Genomic DNA, 18,221 nt, shown 5'->3' with positions numbered 1-18,221 from the left:
AACACAGGCAGTAACTTCTCTGACATTGGCTGTAGCAACTTTTTTCTAGATATGTCTCCTGAGGCAAGGGAAACAAAAGCAAAAATAAACTGGAACTATATCAAAATAAAAAAGCTTCTGCACAATCAATGAAACTAAAAGGCAAGGCAACCTATGGAATGGGAGAAGATATTTTCAAATGACATAGCCAATAAAGGTTTCATATGGAAAATACATAAAGAACTTATACAGCTCAACACCCCAAAACAAATAAGCTAATTTAAAAATGGGCAGAAGACAACAGCAGATATTTCTCCAATGAAAACATCCAGATGGCCAAGAGACACATGAAAAGATGGGCAACATCACTCACCATCAGGAAATACAAATTAAAACCACAATCACATACCACCTCACACTTGTCAGAATGGCTAAAATCAAAAACACAAGAAACAACAGTTGTTGGAGAGGATGTGGAGAAAAAGGAACCCTCGTGTGCTCTTGGTAGAAATGCAAACTGGTGCAGCCACTCTGGAAAACAGTATGGAGGTTCCTCAAAAAGTTAAAAATAGAACTACCATATGATCCAGTAATTGCACTCCTGGGTATTTACCCAAAGAATACAAAAACACTAATTTGAAAGGATAGATGCACCCCTATGTTTATTGCAGGATTATTTACAATAGCCAAACTATTGGAAGCAACCCAAGTGTACATTGATAGATGAAAGGATAAAGAAGGAGTGGTATATATCTACAATGGACTATTATTCAGCTGTAAAAAAGAATGAAATCTTGCTATTTGCAACAACATGGATGGAGCTAGAGAGTATAATGCTAAGTGAAATAAGTCAGTTGGAGGAAGACAAATATCATATGATTTCACTTGTGTGGAATTTAAGAAACAAGGCAAATGAGGAAAGGGAAAATAGAGAGAGAGAGAGAAACAAATCAAGAAGCCGACTCTTAACTACAGAGAACAAACTGGGATGGTTACGGAGTGGAGGTGGGTGGTGAGGAGGGGGTAAATAGGTAATGGGGGTCAATGCGTGCACTTGTTGTGATGAGCACAGGGTGATGTAGGGAATTGCTGAGTCACTATATCTGTACTCCTGAAACTCATATAACACTGTATGTTAATTAACTGGAATTAAAATAAAAACTTAAAAAGCCAAAAAAAATTCACAGAAAAGTAAATCAAACTGAAAAACAGCAAGACACTTCTACAAAGCAGTTACTTGAATGGATGAATAAATCAGTGGCTTATATCTTAATACATTTTTAGTTATTATGGATCTTTTACCTCCTCTTAATAGTCTTTTCCCAATGCAGTGGTGATAAAGCAGAAAGAGTCCTCAAGCTCTTTCTTTTTTTTTTAATTTTTTAAATTTTATTATGTTATGTTAGTCACCATACAATACATCATTGGTTTTTGATGTAGTGATCCAGGATCCATTGTTTTCATATAACACCCAGCGCTCCATGCAGTACATGCCCTCCTTAATACCCATCACCGGGCTAACCCATTCCCCCTCCCCCCTCCCCTCTAAAACCCTGTTTGTTTCTCAGAGTCCATAGTCTCTCATGGTTCATCTCCCCCTCCGATTCCACCTCCCTTCATTTTTCCCTTCCTTCTCCTAATGGCCTCCGTGCTGTTCCTTATGTTCCACAAATAAGTGAAACCATATGATAATTGACTTTCTCCGCTTGACTTACTTCACTTAGCATAATCTCCTCCAGTCCCATCCGTGTTGATGTAAAAGTTGGGTATTCGTCCTTTCTGATGGCTGAGTAATATTCCATTGTATATATGGACCAAACTGTTTCTATAATTTACTGAGTCTAAGACTCTGGACCAACGTTTGCTCTTTTTTTCTGCTGTAGTATTAGGACTATTTTGTAACCACTGTATTTCTTCTTTATGTTTCTGGTCACAGAGGCCCTATACCATCCTTTACTCCTTCCTTCTTTCCCTCCTTCCCTTTTCCCATTTCTAAATTTCATGGAGGTCTGTTAATAGTGTTCACCTGCCCCCACCATTATCTTTTTAGTGTACTTCTACTGTAAGCTTTGTTTGTCCGCAGATCCTTACCCTGCTTTCTTCTTGGAGTATTTTCATGTAGATAGCATGCTGGTTCCTTTTTCTTTATTACTCATATTTGTTTTGGAGGAGTTCTTTTTGGAACTGTTAGTTTGGAACGGATAATTAGGGATAGTGGGTTTGTGTGTTGCTGGAAGTTGACTTTGGGTCTGTTTTCAAACTCTTTTTTAACAGCACTAACCTCTAGGGTTTTGATTCCACTTCTGACTAGCAGGACACCTGGCTCAGAGTGGAGGGCTTTCTGCTAGATTTTAGGGTGCACGGTGTAGCTCATATCTTTTCAGATCAAAATATGCTTTCTCTGTTTCCCGGAAACTTGGCCCAGTTTTTCCTGCACTTGGTAGCTCTTCTTTATAGATGATTTCGGTTTATGGGTATCTTCTAGCTTAGTCAAAGATGATGCTTCCTTTTCTGTTTCTCATTCGCCCTGTTACTTTTCATGAATTTCAAAAAGAAGAACAGAAGCTTTGCAGTAATAGTTTTTAACTTATCTTCTGCCTTTATTCTTGCTTTTTTCTTCTAATCTGCACAGCCTGCCTGGTCAGAAGCACCAATGAGAATGTATGACCTCACTGTTTCCAAAATTCACTTCATTTAGCTTAGAAGGTAAATTACCAGCACATCAAAATGGCCCGCCAGGCCCTGTATGAAACAACCCCTGCCTCTTCTGTCTCCAGTCCTAACTTGCCACTCCTTTATGCTTTAGCAACACTGAGTTCCTTGTCTGCCTGATAACGTATTATGAAATTTCCTATCCACATTCCCTGTCGTATGCCTGGTGCTTCTGCCTGGCATTCTTCTCCTTTCTTACTTACCTAACAAGCTTCTGCTTTTCCTTCCAAGCCCAGTTCCCAGGGTTCTTGCTTTCTGAAGTCTCTCCCACTCTTCTGGAACAGAATGGGTCTCTCTCTCATGCTCCCTCTTCACTTCATACATATTTTGATGATTACACTTTTTTTCACTATAATCATTACCTATTTTTCTCCTTCACCAGATTGAATTCCTTGAAATTGGTAGCTGTTCATCTTTGTATCCGCATCACGAGGCACAGGGCCTGGTACCTAATAGGGTCTCAAATAATCATTATTATTTAGGTTTGAATCAACATAAATGGAAAGATTTAAAACAGGAGAGAGATTTTAAAATCCAGGACTTTGTTTTTGTTATTTGCTGAATTTTAATGAAATGTAAATAAAAACATTTTTTTTAAAAAAAACCCACAAAACAAAATGAAGCAGAATCAAGTGTAAATATTCTATAGACTGTCATAAAAGGCTGGTACTGAGGAAAGAGGCGAGAACTCTAAATCCTGGGGTTCTTTGAATGCTGGTTGTAATTTGCATTATGAGAACAATGCTATCCCTGAAATAAAGTGTAGATGGAGGAGAAGTAAACAGCCTGGAACAGAACCACAAGTCTTGCAGGTACAGTGGGAGGAATGAGCAGTGAACTCTCCTGCATTCCTCAGTTGTCAGGTTGAGGAAGATTATCTGTTCCTGGGGTTCAACCTCTGTTTTAAAAATAACTACTTCTCTTGCTGATTTCATGAGTTTTCCTCTCTCCTGGGCTAAGTTCTGTAAAACTTTTTATGCCCCTTTACAGCAATAATGGATGATGTGCATGTCTCAGTAGTGTAATTTAGTGACTCGCTAGAGTGAAAGGTGAAATACTGAGTGAGGATTGAAATACTCCATATGTCTTAAAATTCCACAAATCCAGGCATGTGGGAAACATTCCGCACAGACACTCAACATGACTAATCCTTAGCAAACACTCTGAAATGGATAGTTCTTCCCCACTGCCTGGACAACTGCATCCTCTCGGGACTTTAACGAAGCCATCTGGAATTTTTCAGATTTAATATTAGTGCTTTGCTTTCACAAAAGGCACCAAAAGCCTTGCTTCGCAAGCCTTCTACCTGAGACATTTAGTTATCTGTTGGCATGGATTTTTCTTTGTTCCTAGAGCTCTGTGAGAAATTAATTGCCAACAATCCAAGATGTGTTTCTGCTTAATTCCCATCAGAAAACACCAGGGCTGAAGATGTTACCTTGTTGCTGACTTCTTTTTATGCCCTAGGCATCTTAAGAAATGATCTTATTTAAAATATATGTTTCTCATTAGACTCACCTTTCAATCCCATTCACTTCTATTCAGCACTCTCTGCCCCTTTCTTTTTCCTAACCACGAGGGCAGATTGTGGGCCTCTGTTGCTGGGTGTATTGGATGTCTTTTGGCTTTGGGAGTGCTTACATTATCCCTACCCTGGAGCTTGTCTCACTCCCTAGGCCCTTCCCTCATGGCTGGCCTAGGAGCTTGGCAAACCTGTCTTGTGTGTGGTTTGAAGGTAACATGATGATTTTTTTGAGGCGCTCCAAAATGCGTTTGAGTCTAAACACCAGTGTGGTGGTGCTGACATTAATTCAATTCAACAAACGTTAATCAGAGGCCCATTCTGTACTACGTAAGAAGTGGTCCTAGTTTTCTATTTGCTCACAGCCCAGTGGGGAGGAGGGGTGTGTGATAGTGTGAAACAGGGGAATCCCAAAGAGAGTCCAGATCTGCTCCACTTGGGGAGGCTAAGTGGCACTTCTCAGGCAGCCAACACCACAGGGATGACTTCGCCTGCGGCAGGTTCCCTCTCAGGGCTCCCTGTGCCCGTCACCCAGATGCCAGTTTTCTCCCTACCAAATCTGGGGATCCTCTGTTGTTTTCACATGCAAAAGTTCACTTGAAGAGACTGGTAAGGTTGAAATGATTTGACAATTTGCCACTAAGGAAAGTTCAAGGCTTTCCCACCATGACTGCTGTGTCCTTATACTTTACTGATAAGTCACATAATGGACAAAATATCACAGATCAGTAGATAAAGTAAAGCATTCTCAAGCATTCCGAAGTAGCTAAAATCTTCCTTCAACTGCTGTGCATCCATGGAATCATTCTTGCCCCAACACTAGTTACATTAATGGGCATATTACTAAACTCTGGCATTTCCCTTTGTCATCCTCCTGCTATGGTCCCCAGCAGGCAGATCATTTAGAACAGAAGTTGCCTCCTGGCTGGTTTCTTGCCTTTCCCTTCAAAATTCTACCACCTGTTAGTACAGAATTATATATCTCACTTTATCCCAAGGAAAGAATGAGCTGGTAGAGTCAAGACTGTGTCTTTCAAGCTTGAGGGGAATTCATCCTCAAGGCTGTATCTGTATTGCTCAGAGTAACTCAATTAGTGGTCAGCTGAGGAAGAAAGAAAGGTTTTTTATTGTGAAAATTGATTGATATTGATATGATGCTTCATCGGTGTCTTCCTAACATAATTGGAGCTGAGCCCCAAATGGTGTGCAAAAGTCATCGATTTATAAAAGTTCTGTGGGACTCCAGTGGTTGCACTCTTGCCTCATTGTGGTATAGAGCTATGAGGCCAGCACACAGAGGGTCTATGTCATGCTCACTTAAACCTTAAATTCCACAAAGAGTGAAAACAAAAAACAATAATGATAAGGGTACACATCATTTATTTTACTTCTGTCTCATTTTTTTACTGTCCAAGTAGGTTTCTTTTTACTTACACTCAATCTAGTGTTTATTTAAACACTATTTATTTATTAACACTGTTTATTTATTATTTTCTGGAGGCCTGGCCTTTGGTGACATCACAGGATTCCATCCATTACCACATTTCTATGACTTCTATTTGTGTGTCATAAATCCAGAATTAATTAAGTTTGTTGCAGTCCTGTGACATGGTGCAGTGGACTGAAATTTTATTAACCCCAACCACCCAACAAATCCAGGTAAGCTTTGGGAGTGATCAATTAGAATATACCATGCGACCAACAAATTAATTACACTCTCTACTATATTGACTTTCTATTTAATTGAACTTGGGGGGTACTATTTCTAGGAGATTATCCTTGATCATTATTGCATTTATAATTATCAGTATCATTTACAAAACATTTATCATGCTTATTATCTCGTTTTAGGTCACCAGTTTCTTCAGAAGATCACGGTAAGAATCTGTCTTACTTATACTAATTCAAGATTAAAAGTTGAGCTCCATTCCTTGCATTTCACTGTCAGAGGAAAGAATTATTCAAGAAAATGTTTCTAAGACATTGGCCTTGTATTTTTTTTGTGTGACATGTCATGCACTTTTGAAAACTCAGTGAATCCTAGCTAAATGTGGTATCTTGTAGTATCTTCAAATCTATTATAACCATTTTGGTTGACAGAGAGTTTGAAGCTTAATGTATCTACCTGATTTCTGTCCCATCACTGGATACTTTTTGTGACTTGGGGCTAGCCGTGTAACTTCTCTGGATGATCATAGATTTTCATCTTTAAAATGAGAGTTTGTAGTAGATACTCCCAGAAGTCCCTTCAAGATTGGATGTTGAAATTTGCCAAAAGTATTAGAAGACTGAAATGAACCTGGTCAGTAGTGGTATGAATTGTTACCCAGCTGAGGTGAGTTATTCAGTTAAGACGTAATTATTTCATTCAAAGGATAAAATGAATAGTTTTGTCACATCTAACTTTGGGAGTTCATTTATTCAGTCACTCATCCAAAACGTTCACTAAGTGTCTACAGTGGGTCCGTGATACTATGTAATCATGTTATACAAATACGCTTTTGGGGCCATCCGCAGAGACAATGTGGTATATGACAGAATTTCCCCGCTCAAAGAGCTTTATATGTCTAGTGGTGAAGGGGGTGGTTGAATGACACATACCTCCTGCAATATAAAGTGAAATGTGATTAATCTCATAAAAGAGAGATACACCAGGACTCTGAGTACTACTTGCATTCCTCTTCATGCTGTCCCTAAATAGTGAAGGGCACCATTATGCATTCAGCCAGCTAAGTATAACACAGGAAAGCTGGCTGTAAGCTTCCCTCTTCGTCCCCTCATTCTAGTTGGTCACTAAATTTTATTAACTCTGGTTTTTATATATCTTTTATCTCTGGTCTCTTTTCCACCCCCATTGTTGTAGCTCAGGACCTCTCCATGTCTTACTTGGATTTTAAGATTGTTTTAAAACTGGTGTCCATACCCTAGTTTTCTATCCTCTAGTTCACTGTACACTTGGATAACACCACACTGTTCTACAGCAAAAATCTACTCCCATTGCCTGTGGGCTGAAATCTTATCAATAGACCAATCATTGTATTCAGATTTCCAATATTGTATTTTAATGTGGAATGGAAATCCTAAATGATGGAATCTTTGTTTACTTCTACTGCTTATTGCTTCTTTTGGCATCTTTTCCCCCTTCTCCTACCCATGCTGAATGCTCCAGCCATGTGGTATTGCATCTAGTTTCTGGAACTCACCATGTGTTCACGTTTCCTGCTTTTATCCATGCTGTTCTTTGTGACAGGAAGCTACTCCTTTTGCGATATACATGGTTTACACTTACCATTTGAGACCTTGTTAATCATCTCATCCTCTCTGAGAGCTTTCTGACCCACTTACCATTTGCATGAAATAGTTTTCTTCTAGAATTTAACACATAAATTTGATGCTTGATTTACCTGTCTCCCCTGTGAGTTCTTTGATACAGATCCCAACAAATAAATAGCAAACATTCAACAAATGCTTGTTAAGTGAGTGAGTTAAGGACAAAGAGAGGGAGTTTTAGGCAGGCATATTCTGCCATATCATAAAATCTCTCATAATACTGACATGAAGATGTATCACATTCTCTGAAGATCATAGGGCAAATCATGTGTAGACCTATTAAGTCAGAATTAGGTAACCAACCACCTAATGATGATCTATTATGCCATGCTCTTTTGCTCATCAGTGTTGGTACGACTAGGTTTTTTTATTGCATGTTTAGAGATCCTTGGGCTTCCAAGTTCCATTGATTCAAAACTTGTGTTTTGTTTTTATTTTGATCTATGGTTCCCCTAAAGACTTTTGTTTGCTTTGGCCTTCCAATCTATTAGAACTTGTCCCCTGTGCCCAAACAAGGGGTGGGGCAGGGGGTACTTCTGAACTGTTATTCTCTAGTTTGCTAGGAATTCTTAAGGGATTATGAGCTATCGGTGAGTAGGTGCTAGCATCATTGGAAGTCCTTGAAAAATGCCTATCACCAGAAAGACTTGCTCAGTATGAATAGCCTGTCCAAATTAATTATTTTAAGAACTAGTATATATAGGGGTGCCTGGGTGGCTCAGTTGGTTAAGCAACTGCCTTCGGCTCAGGTCATGATCCTGGAGTCCCAGGATCAAGCCCACATCGGGCTCCCTGCTTGGCAGGGAGTCTGCTTCTCCCTCTGACCCTCTTCCCTCTCGTGCTCTCTGTCTCTCATTCTCTCTCCCTCAAATAAATAAATAAAATCTTTAAAAAAAAAAAAAAGAACTAGTATATATGATTAGTTAAAGAAACATTATCCAAATTTGAGGGCTTTTATATTTTCATGGCTTCAGAAGTTATTACATGTCCATGCGTCTAGGTTTGATTCTGCAAATTCCAAAAATTACTCAAATATGTAATGTGAAATTTCAGTGCTGACTTGTCTAATCTTACTAATTTCCCATCAGCTTCTAGCCCATGTATCCTTGTAAAATATTCTTATCCTTTTCTTTTACCACCAAGATTTTCTACTAGCACTTAAAATATGTTTTCTCATGCTTATACATTTTTAATTGTTCATGTTTTTGTGATTCTCGTTAAACCTCCTGAATAGTCTATCAAGCTTACATTTGTAAGCAATAATGATATTACAGTATGTGTGCTTTCAAGAATTGGAAGAAGTAACATTTTTGCTTTCTCCAATTTGGCGATAGAAAAACTGAGGCTCATTGGGCAAAGGGATAGTGAAATTGCGATATAAAGCCCCATGCCTCTTGACTTTCTGTTTTGTTAGCTTACTACCAATGATCTTAACTTTTCTCTCTAATAACGGTTGCTCTGGCTACCTTCAAAACAGACTTTGTTCTTGAGAAAATCTAATTTTCTGAAGTCCAATATGCCCAGCATTCTCAGTTCCCACAGATTACCTTTCACAGAAAATAGGTTTGGATGTCATGGCTCTGTCCTTTACCCTCTCTTAGACCACTCACTTATCTGTAAGGTGGAACTCATCATACCTACCCTGCCTACCTCATGGGATTATGAGTTCAAGTGGGAGATCATCTGTGCAATATCTTTCCAGTTTGCTAAAAGCACCCCAAACACAATGCTATTATTGTCCAGGGAGTGGATGAGGAGATGTGAGTTGATTAGTGATGTTTGCTCAGCATTGCCTACTGTCTTTGAGAAGTTAAAAGGTGTACTGGGGATGGAGGAGGGGTAGAAAACTGTTTGCTTCTATGTTATCCATTAAATATTGTGTTTTCATTGGAAGCCTTCTTATATCTGGATGAGGAGGAGTAAGATGGTTAATACACAGTGCAGCTTGAAGTGACAAAGTGAAGATACAGTTCATGATTAGATGCAAGGTCCTATAGAAAACTGACCATATAAGGCAAAAATGAAATGTAAAACGTTCCTGTTTGTATAAAATAGTATCAGAGTCATTAAGAATTAAGGCCAAAATTTATCGAGCACTTTTTTTATGCAGAGACACTGTGCTAAAGTACTTCAACTATGTTACTTCATTTCATCTTGAACAAATAGTACACAGTAGATGTGTTAAACAGGCTCGTGGTACTTAAATAAATAACTTGCTTAAGATCACACTAGTAAGTGGTAGAGTTAATTTTCAAACCCAGATCTAATACCCACCTCTTGCTCATTTATGTACCAGGTCTCTGGAAACCAAAAGGAATGATTGTCAGCATTAAGGTGAAGTGATAGAATTATAGAGAAAAAAAAAAATTCCCTCTAACAAGAGTTTATTTACTACCGTGTAAGTAATCTCTTTTTAATGACAAAACAAAACAGAACAAAAATAACAAACTGTCTCTCCTGCTGGGAATGATTTGTTCCTGTAGAAAAAGTAAATACCAATGTCACATTCTCTCATAATTAGTTAACTGAGTGAAACCGAAGCTTCAGGGAAACCTGCCACACCAAATCCCAGTGGAAACATTACGTTTTAATGTTACAGCTGCAAGCTGGAGTCCTACCCCTTGTCAGAAGATAAGCCTGGCAGTGACTGATTGCCCTGCCCTAGGAGTTTCCTCAGCATTTAGTGCCTATCACCTCATCATTTAAATGGCCCCAGGAGCCAGTCCCATGCCCAGGCTGCTTTGCCTGAGCTCTCAGATTCTGTTCTGTCATCTTAGCCCGCTTATTTGGGGGCCTCTGAGAATGTCTCTCTGCCACCTGCCACCTATGGCCCTGCACTGGAAGATTATCTTCCAGCTAATGTCTGCTCACTTCCCAAATACAGGACAGTCACTGACTCTTGCCCAGCAGTGCCAACCATCTGTTTGCTTCCCCTGGCAGTCTGAAGCAGGCATCCCCTTCCTGTCCTCGCTCCTAGACCTGTTGGTAGTGACAGGGCTCTCACATTATATGGTAGCTTTTTTGTTGCAACAGTAACACAGTGGACAAGGGTGGGAGTAGCAGGTGTATCGGGAATAAAATTTTAACGACCACAATCACTAGCATAAGTGCCCAAAGAGGAGTCTCCTACCGGACTTGGAGGCAGTTTTACTTTGCAGTAGTTGTGCAAAATAACAAAAACAAAATAAAACCCCCAAACGACACATTGTGCGGTGGCCTAAAGCTCTCTAATATATCAATAACTATCTCTTGGCTCAAAATCATAGATTGATTTTTTTTCTACAATACAAACATATATATATATAGGCATGCAATTTTACTGACATAGATAATATTCATAAAAATGTACAGAACATTTACCAGCTCAGTTTAAATGATAACCAAAAGGATCTGTTGCTTGCCCAGCCCCCAACCTAAGAAATAAAACATTTGTAGTCCTCTAGAAGCTTCATGTTTCCCTTTCTGTTTACATTACCTTCCCTCTCCTGCGGAGATACCTCTATTCTGCTTTTTTGCTAAGAATTTCCTTGTTTCTTTTGAATATACATATATTCCACATATGAATGTGTGTGTATATATATTCCAGATGTGTGTGTGTGTGTGTGTGTGTGTATAGATTGGCTTATATTGAACTTTCATAAATTGAATCCTGTTGTAAATTCTGTGATTTGCTTCTTTTGTTCAAAAGGTTTTTCTGATGTATCCTTGTTGAGTGCCATATTTATTTCATTAATTTTTCATGTTGTATAGTATCCTATTGTATGAATAATATATACCAATTTATTTATCCAAATTCTGATGAATGTTTGTATAGACTCCAGGTTTTTTGGTTTTGTTTGTTTTCTTGCTATTGCAAACAATATCATTATGAACATTCTTTTTCATAACTCCTCCAGCTTCCACATGTAAGCATTTTTCTAGGGTTTAAACCTGGGGATGGCAAAGTTAGGTGGTAGGTTATACACCTATTTAAGTTATCACATAATGACAAGTTGTTTTCCAGAGTAATCATTCTAGTTTACTCTCACAACTGCAGTTAAGAAGAGTTCCCGTTGACCCACATCCTTGCCAACTCTTGATGTTAACTAATGAAAAATATTTTGCGAACCTAGTGGGAGTGTCAAATGGTATCTTGGGGTTTTAATTTGTGTCAAATGATTACACATAAGATTAAGCATTTTTTATATAATCCATTTGTGTTTACCTTTCTATGAAATGTCACTTTATTTCTTTTGCCCATTTTTCCCCCCACTGGATTGTCTTTTCTTAATGATTCATAAACATCTCTGTGGATTCTAGGTAAAGGTTTTTTGTTGACTATGTGTGTTGCAATTTTTTCCAGTTTGTGGTTTATCTTTCCAAACATTTTTTGAGGAATAGTTATTCTTTAATTTAATGTAATCAAATTATTAGTATTTTCTCTATGGTGTCTACCTTTGGTAGGTTCTCTAAAGAAATCCTTTCGTAGGATAGAATATCCTAAGGATATTCTCCGATTATCTCTTCTACTATTTTTATAGTGCTCACCTTCAATTGTGTCTTCATTATCTTGGAAATGATTTTGTGGTTTGATGAGAGGTAAACATCCAGTTTTATTTTGATTTGTTTCATGTATATAACCAGTCATTATTGTTTAATTCCTTCACTGACTTGCAAAGCCTGTTCTATCTTCCCCTATATGTGAGTTTCTAGATTCTCTTTTCTGTTTTATTGATCCATATGTCAATTCCTGTACAATGCACATTGTTTTAATTGCTCTAACTTTGGTATAAATCTTGCTATCTGGGAGAGCACATACTCTAAAATTTGTTCTTCTTCAATAATGTCTAAATTGGATCTTTGCTCCTTCCTATACATTTTAGAAGCCCTTGACCAAGTTTTGTGTTGTAATTTTCATGGAAATTGCATGAATCTAAAAATCAGTGTAAAGAGAATTTATATTATGACAATAAGTCTTTCCATCTCAAACCATATCTGTTTACATTTAAATGTTTATGATCCATAGAATTTCATAATTTTCTTCCTGAAGGGTTTGGCCTTCTGTTGTTAAATATATTCCTAGGCACTTTACACTTTTTGGTGATCTTTTCTATTTTAAAAATTGTATTTTCTGAATGATCGTTGTTGGCACAGTAAAGTGAAAATCACTTGGAACCTTGTTTCAAGGTTCTTGCTTCAAAATCTTGAGTCAAGCCTCCTGCTAAACTTTTTAAATTCATAAACTTTACTTCAAGTGTCTTTTGTGAGGAAGGAATTCTGCAGAGGCATTATCATCTGCAAGTAATGAGAATTTTGTTTCATTCTTTCCAGTGACTATGCTTTGTTATATATCTTTCTGGTCCTTTCTGTGCTGATTAGAACAGTACAGTATTGAATAGAAGTAGAGAGAGTCAGCATCATCGATTTTTCCTGATCTCAAAGTGGCTGCCATCCATAAGTCACCAATAAGTGTGAAGTTCACTGGGAGGTGAACAGCCCTATTTTGTAGATAGCCTCTTAAGGATTTTCCCTTTCATCCAAATGTGTTAGATTCAACAGGCATTAGAATTTAAATGAATACTTTTTTTTCATCTTTTGAGATACTGGTTTTTTTCCTTTGGTGTTATGGTGTGCTTCAATTTCTAGTAGAAACCAGTATCATATGCATGAGATAAATTCAAATTGGTTATTATATTTATCTCCTTTATATATTGTTGGATTCAGTTTGCTCCTATTCTATTTAGAATTTTTTCATCCATGGTCATCTGTGTGATTGGCCTTCCATTTTCCTTTCTATTGTACAGAGCATGTATGATATACCTCGCTTCATAAAAGGAATTAGAGAATGTTTCCCTGTTTTCTAATCTCTGGAAGACTTTGTATAGCACTTGGTTTATCGATCTCTGGAATACTTTGGAAGATCCCATCAGTAAAACTATCTAGGGATGGCATTTCCTTGGTGGGAAAATTTCAATCGCAGATTCATAGTATTTGTTTAAAGAGCTAGTCAGATTCTCTATTTCTCCTTAAATCAGTATTGGTAACTTTTTTTTTTTCGGAATTCATCTATTAAAGTTTTTTTCATTTTTGGCATAAATTTTTTATATCTTGTTATCTGTGTAATTTCTGTGAGATCTAAGGTTACATCTATCTTTTCATTTTTAATATTGTTTTTGCCTGCTTCTCTTTTTTTGTGTCTTTGCCCTCCCTCACCCCCCCACAGAGCCTTGGAGCTCTCATTATTTTATAGCTTTTTTCAAGAAACTGTTTTTTAGCTTCATGGTCCTCTCTATTATATATTTGTTTTCTGTTTCATTGGTTTCTTATCTTTATAATTTCCTTTATTCTAATCATTTGGCTTATTTTTCTACTTTTTTCTACTTTTTTTCTAACATAGACAATTTATTTTATTTTTTTAAAGGTTTTTATTTGAGAAAGAGTGAGAGAGAAAGAGAGAGCATGTGCAGGAGCAGCGGGGAGGGGCAGAGGGAGAGGGAGAAATGAGCTCCCCGCTGAGCAGCGAGCCGAACGAGGGACTGGATCCCAGGACCCTGGGATCACGACCTGAGCCAAAGGCAGACGCTTAGCCGATTGAGTCACCCAGGCGCCCCCAACATAGACAATTTAAGTATACAAACGTTACCTGAATGCTTTCTCTTCTCTGTGTATCTCCTTCTGAAATTCTGTTTGGATGCATGATGGACCTTTTGATGCTAACCTGTAAGTGTCCTACTCTCTCTTATATTTTATTTCTCTTTGTTTCTCTGGAATGCAGCCTAGATAATTCCTTCAAAGTTGTTTTCTTGTTTTTTACTGATTTGTATTTATATGTTTTAGATTATTCTTTGAGCCACTCATTTCCTTGGACCTTCATGCACCAGAATTCTTTAAGTCCTTCAGAGAGGTTTGCCAGTCACCAAAGAAAACTACCAATCTTGATTAATTTAAATTAAATTCTCCATTGGTGAGTTTGTGTGTGTATGCTTGTTTGTTTCTTGTTTAAGCTACATAGGGAACACAGAGACATTAATTCAGAGTGCATAGTATTCAGTTGATGGCAATAAATTCACGTGAGTTTCCTTGTTTTTGGTTTTATGCCCACACAACATCAAGTTTTCTTGTTAGATCCCTTATAGGCTTTATTTATTATTCATCTATACTGATTTAGCTCTTCAGGGGCACAATTTTATGTGGGGTTCTATTTGGGCAGGTTCCTGGCTTTATCTTCTGTGTATCCCATGTCTCACACAGACATCAAAGAGTGTCTCAAAATCCTCAGCGTGTGGCAGAAACCTTTAGGGTATCAGGTAGTTTGGGTACCTGCTCATCTGCTAGGGTCAGTGGATTCACTTTATTTAATGGATTTATGGATTCCTTACTGTCTCTCTTAAGAGCAGGGAGTGAGTGTGTATGATGAGCTTTACTTTATTTTCGTTGTAAAATGAAACACAATATATAGCTTGGCATATTATATTTATATATATATATAGGCATATATATATTATAATGGTAATACCTTCATAACCATCACTCAGGCCAAAAAAACAGAATTCCTTCCATGTGTCTCCATCCTAATTGCATGTCTCCAGGCCTCTAAAAGTAACCACTATCTTGGCTTCTGGTTTTTTATGTGTTGTTTTGTTTCTTTTCTTTTCTTTTCTTTTCTTTTTTTTTTTGCATATCTATAAAATCTTATCACTCACTCTAATTTTATCTAGCACACTCTAGATACTATAGTTTAATCTTGCCCATTAAAAAAAATATAGTATGTCTTTTAGGTCTCTTTCAAACACACATTCTCCATCTATTCCTTTCTTTTACTTAGAACTTATCTTTGAAGTGCTCAGGCCATTTGAACTACAGACTTTCACACGGGGGATTTTGCTGAGTGAGTGAACACTGACGCACAGGGGCTCGATCAAACTCAGGTCTGATCTCTTTGTCAAGTCTATTGGTGAGAATGTGTTCTTTGATCAAGGGCAAGTGATGTCTGGATTTCACTGTTTAATTGATGTCCAGTACCTAGATTTATTAATTGGGGTTATAAAATTGTGCTGTTGTAATGCTACCTTTGGGAGTTTTCCACTTCTGTCATTTTATAAAGAGCTACTTCATCTCCTCTACTCTTTGATTACCCAGTGAAACAGGCCCGTACAGGAAAACAGAATAAATGTTCAAGTCTGTCCTTTTATTTATCTGGTTATCAAGATAATTAGTTGATTCCTTATCACTGTAAAAAAATGACCAAGTTCAAAAATCTTGATGAATTCCTAATTCTTTTTTTTTTTTTTTTTTTTTTTTTTTTAAGTAGGCTCCATGCCCAGTGTGGGCCTTAAACTCACGACTCATGCAATCAAGAGTCGCATACTCTACTGATCTAGCCAGCCAGGCACCCCATGAATTTTAACACATTTCATGGGCTTCAGTGCATTGCAGTTATTATTCTTATTGAAGTTTAAATTTTTCTATCTTTGGCAAGAAGGCAGTCCCTTCATGTTGACTTCTAAGTCTTCCTAACATTGTCCTAATATTCTTAGATAATTTCCTTGATACCCAGCATTACAAGATGTTTCAGGCTCATCTTTTGTAGTTCTTGCTTCTTGCCCTAGATGTCATTTCTCTAAAACCTCTTAGATTCTTCCAATGAAAAATAGTGTTTCAAGACCACAATTTGGGCACTAGATACTACTAGTTCATTGTTTCTGGTTGAGCAGAGATAAGACAGTTATATTTGCATTCAGGATATATATGTGTGTGTGTGTCTGTATGTGTGTATATATTCACATATACGTGCTCAATCTTTTATTTTAGCCCACACAATTCAATTAGAATTACTGAAAGGAATTAAAACATATTTCCTTGCATTTTTATTGATTTATGATATATTGGGATTAAGATCATATAGCCACTGCATACTATAATTTCTCCCTTTTTTCATTTTTGACCTAGTTGCAAAAGTAACTAATTAATGCTCATCACAAGTCATTACGTTGAAGTCTCTCTGGTTATTTTGATTTTCTGAACCACATTTTCCACTAGATCCCTTAGGGAAATCTCTTGAAAACCTTATTTTTTGAGTTGTTTCATGTAATAGCTTTTCTGGGACTTTTACCCTTAAAAATTAGTTGTGGTCCATACAGACTCATCATGTCACATGTGGCATAAAGCATTGCTTTTAAAGTCTGGATATTTTCCTTATAAAATTCTTTTCTTTTTTCCTAGATACCCAAAGGATATATTTTCTTAAGACTTATTTATTTTAGAGAGAGGGCATGAGCAGAGGGAGGGGCAGAGGAGTGGGAGAGAGAGAATCCACAAGTCCACTCCCCAATGTGGGCAGGGCTCAGTCCCATGACCCTGAAATCATGACCTGAGTGGAAACCCAGAGTTGGACGCTTAACCTACTGAGCCCCCCAGATGCCCCAGGATATTTTTATTTAGTATCCAAGACCTTTCCGAAAATATACCTTGGTGTAGATCATTTTGAGACATTCCTGTTCTCAGATACATGATACACCATTTAAATGTGTGGTTCATTTTTGAAATTCAGAACAGTGTTCTTGAATAAAGTATTTATGTGTTCTGTTCTTTCGCTTTGGTTTTCTTCTGCAGGAGCTCCTTTTGTATGTTTGATCTTCTCTATGTATCTTTAACATTTGTCATTTCCTCTCACATTCTTTTTGCCCCTTTCCTTATTTTTTTAAAAGTTTCTTTATCTACTTTTCTTCAGACTTTATTGGTTGAATTTATTTGTTTCTGTGTTCTTCTAGTTTGTCTTCATTGGAAAATGATTTTTTCACTTATTTCTAGTTCTTTGTTGAATGACAGCACCTCATTTCTGAATTATTCTGATTCATGCTATTCTTGATATTGTGTATCACTTTACTAATGCCACTAAGCTTATTTGAAATAGTATGCTACTATTTTTTGAGCAAGATTTTGTGGTACACTTTCATGCGTCTAAGATTTTATTCTGTTCTTTATTCTTTTCTTTCCTAAAATAACTACATAGGAGATTTTACTTCTTTCTTTGCTATTTTTATATGAAATTCATTTTTCTGAATTGTGGGAAGAAAAATACGTTCAGTTAGCTATTCTCACTTCAGAGGGCTCTTTTTTCTATTGGTTTTGTGTCCTGTTGAAAGGTGATGGCTTTCTTTCTCAGACTTCCTGGCTTTGATCCATAGCCTCACTTTTATCCAGACCTCTTCCTTTACTCCTATTAGCTGTGTTCAGCTCAGTGTGTATTCCACTCAGAAATTCATCCTCAGTTTGGGTCCTGTCTTGAAGGGGCGTCCTAGGTGGTCAGTTTTGAGAGTTCCCAGGAGCTGCAATGCTCTGGGTACTTTAGTTTTTACTGGGGCTCCTTGCATGGATTTGTCAAGGAAATGGGAACAGCTTCTGAGGCTGTTCTCATACGGGCGCCCTGGACTTTTCCACGACCACCTGTTGGCTATTTTGTGGCACTCCTGCCGTCAGGTGCATCAGCCACCCCACTGCCTCCCTGTGCAGACACTGGGAGAATGCAGGTCTTTGGGCTGTTAATGGCCTCTCCCCAGCCATTTGTAATCTTAAAGTTTATGAGGATATCTTGTTACCTCCTTTTAAGGATTGACCATGTGTTTTGGTTCTTTTACCGAGTTTCTCTGCCTCTCTATGTGGAGTTCCAGATGGGCAGTAAGGAGGGCACTTATTGTGA

General features: G+C 37.6%; 1 protein-coding gene across 6 annotated transcripts in view; it reads left to right on the top strand.

Annotated features, from left to right (window-relative positions):
• The window catches only part of DGKI (diacylglycerol kinase iota), a 451,310-nt gene that overhangs the window by 389,819 nt on the left and 43,270 nt on the right, over positions 1–18,221 (top strand). For all 6 annotated transcript variants that reach the window (XM_088018199.1, XM_088018200.1, XM_088018198.1 and 3 more), the window contains one exon: positions 6,065–6,090. In XM_088018199.1, the coding sequence (XP_087874325.1) occupies positions 6,065–6,090 (26 nt within the window). The remainder of the gene's footprint in view (positions 1–6,064; positions 6,091–18,221) is intronic.

This window comes from Eumetopias jubatus, unplaced genomic scaffold (assembly GCF_037043125.1).
Source record: "Eumetopias jubatus isolate StellerSeaLion01/CBP00866 unplaced genomic scaffold, mEumJub1_p1.0 scaffold_14, whole genome shotgun sequence".
Lineage (NCBI taxonomy): Eukaryota > Metazoa > Chordata > Mammalia > Carnivora > Otariidae > Eumetopias > Eumetopias jubatus.
The sequence above is the reverse complement of the archived record's forward strand: the minus strand, read 5'-3'. Positions and strand labels throughout refer to the sequence as shown.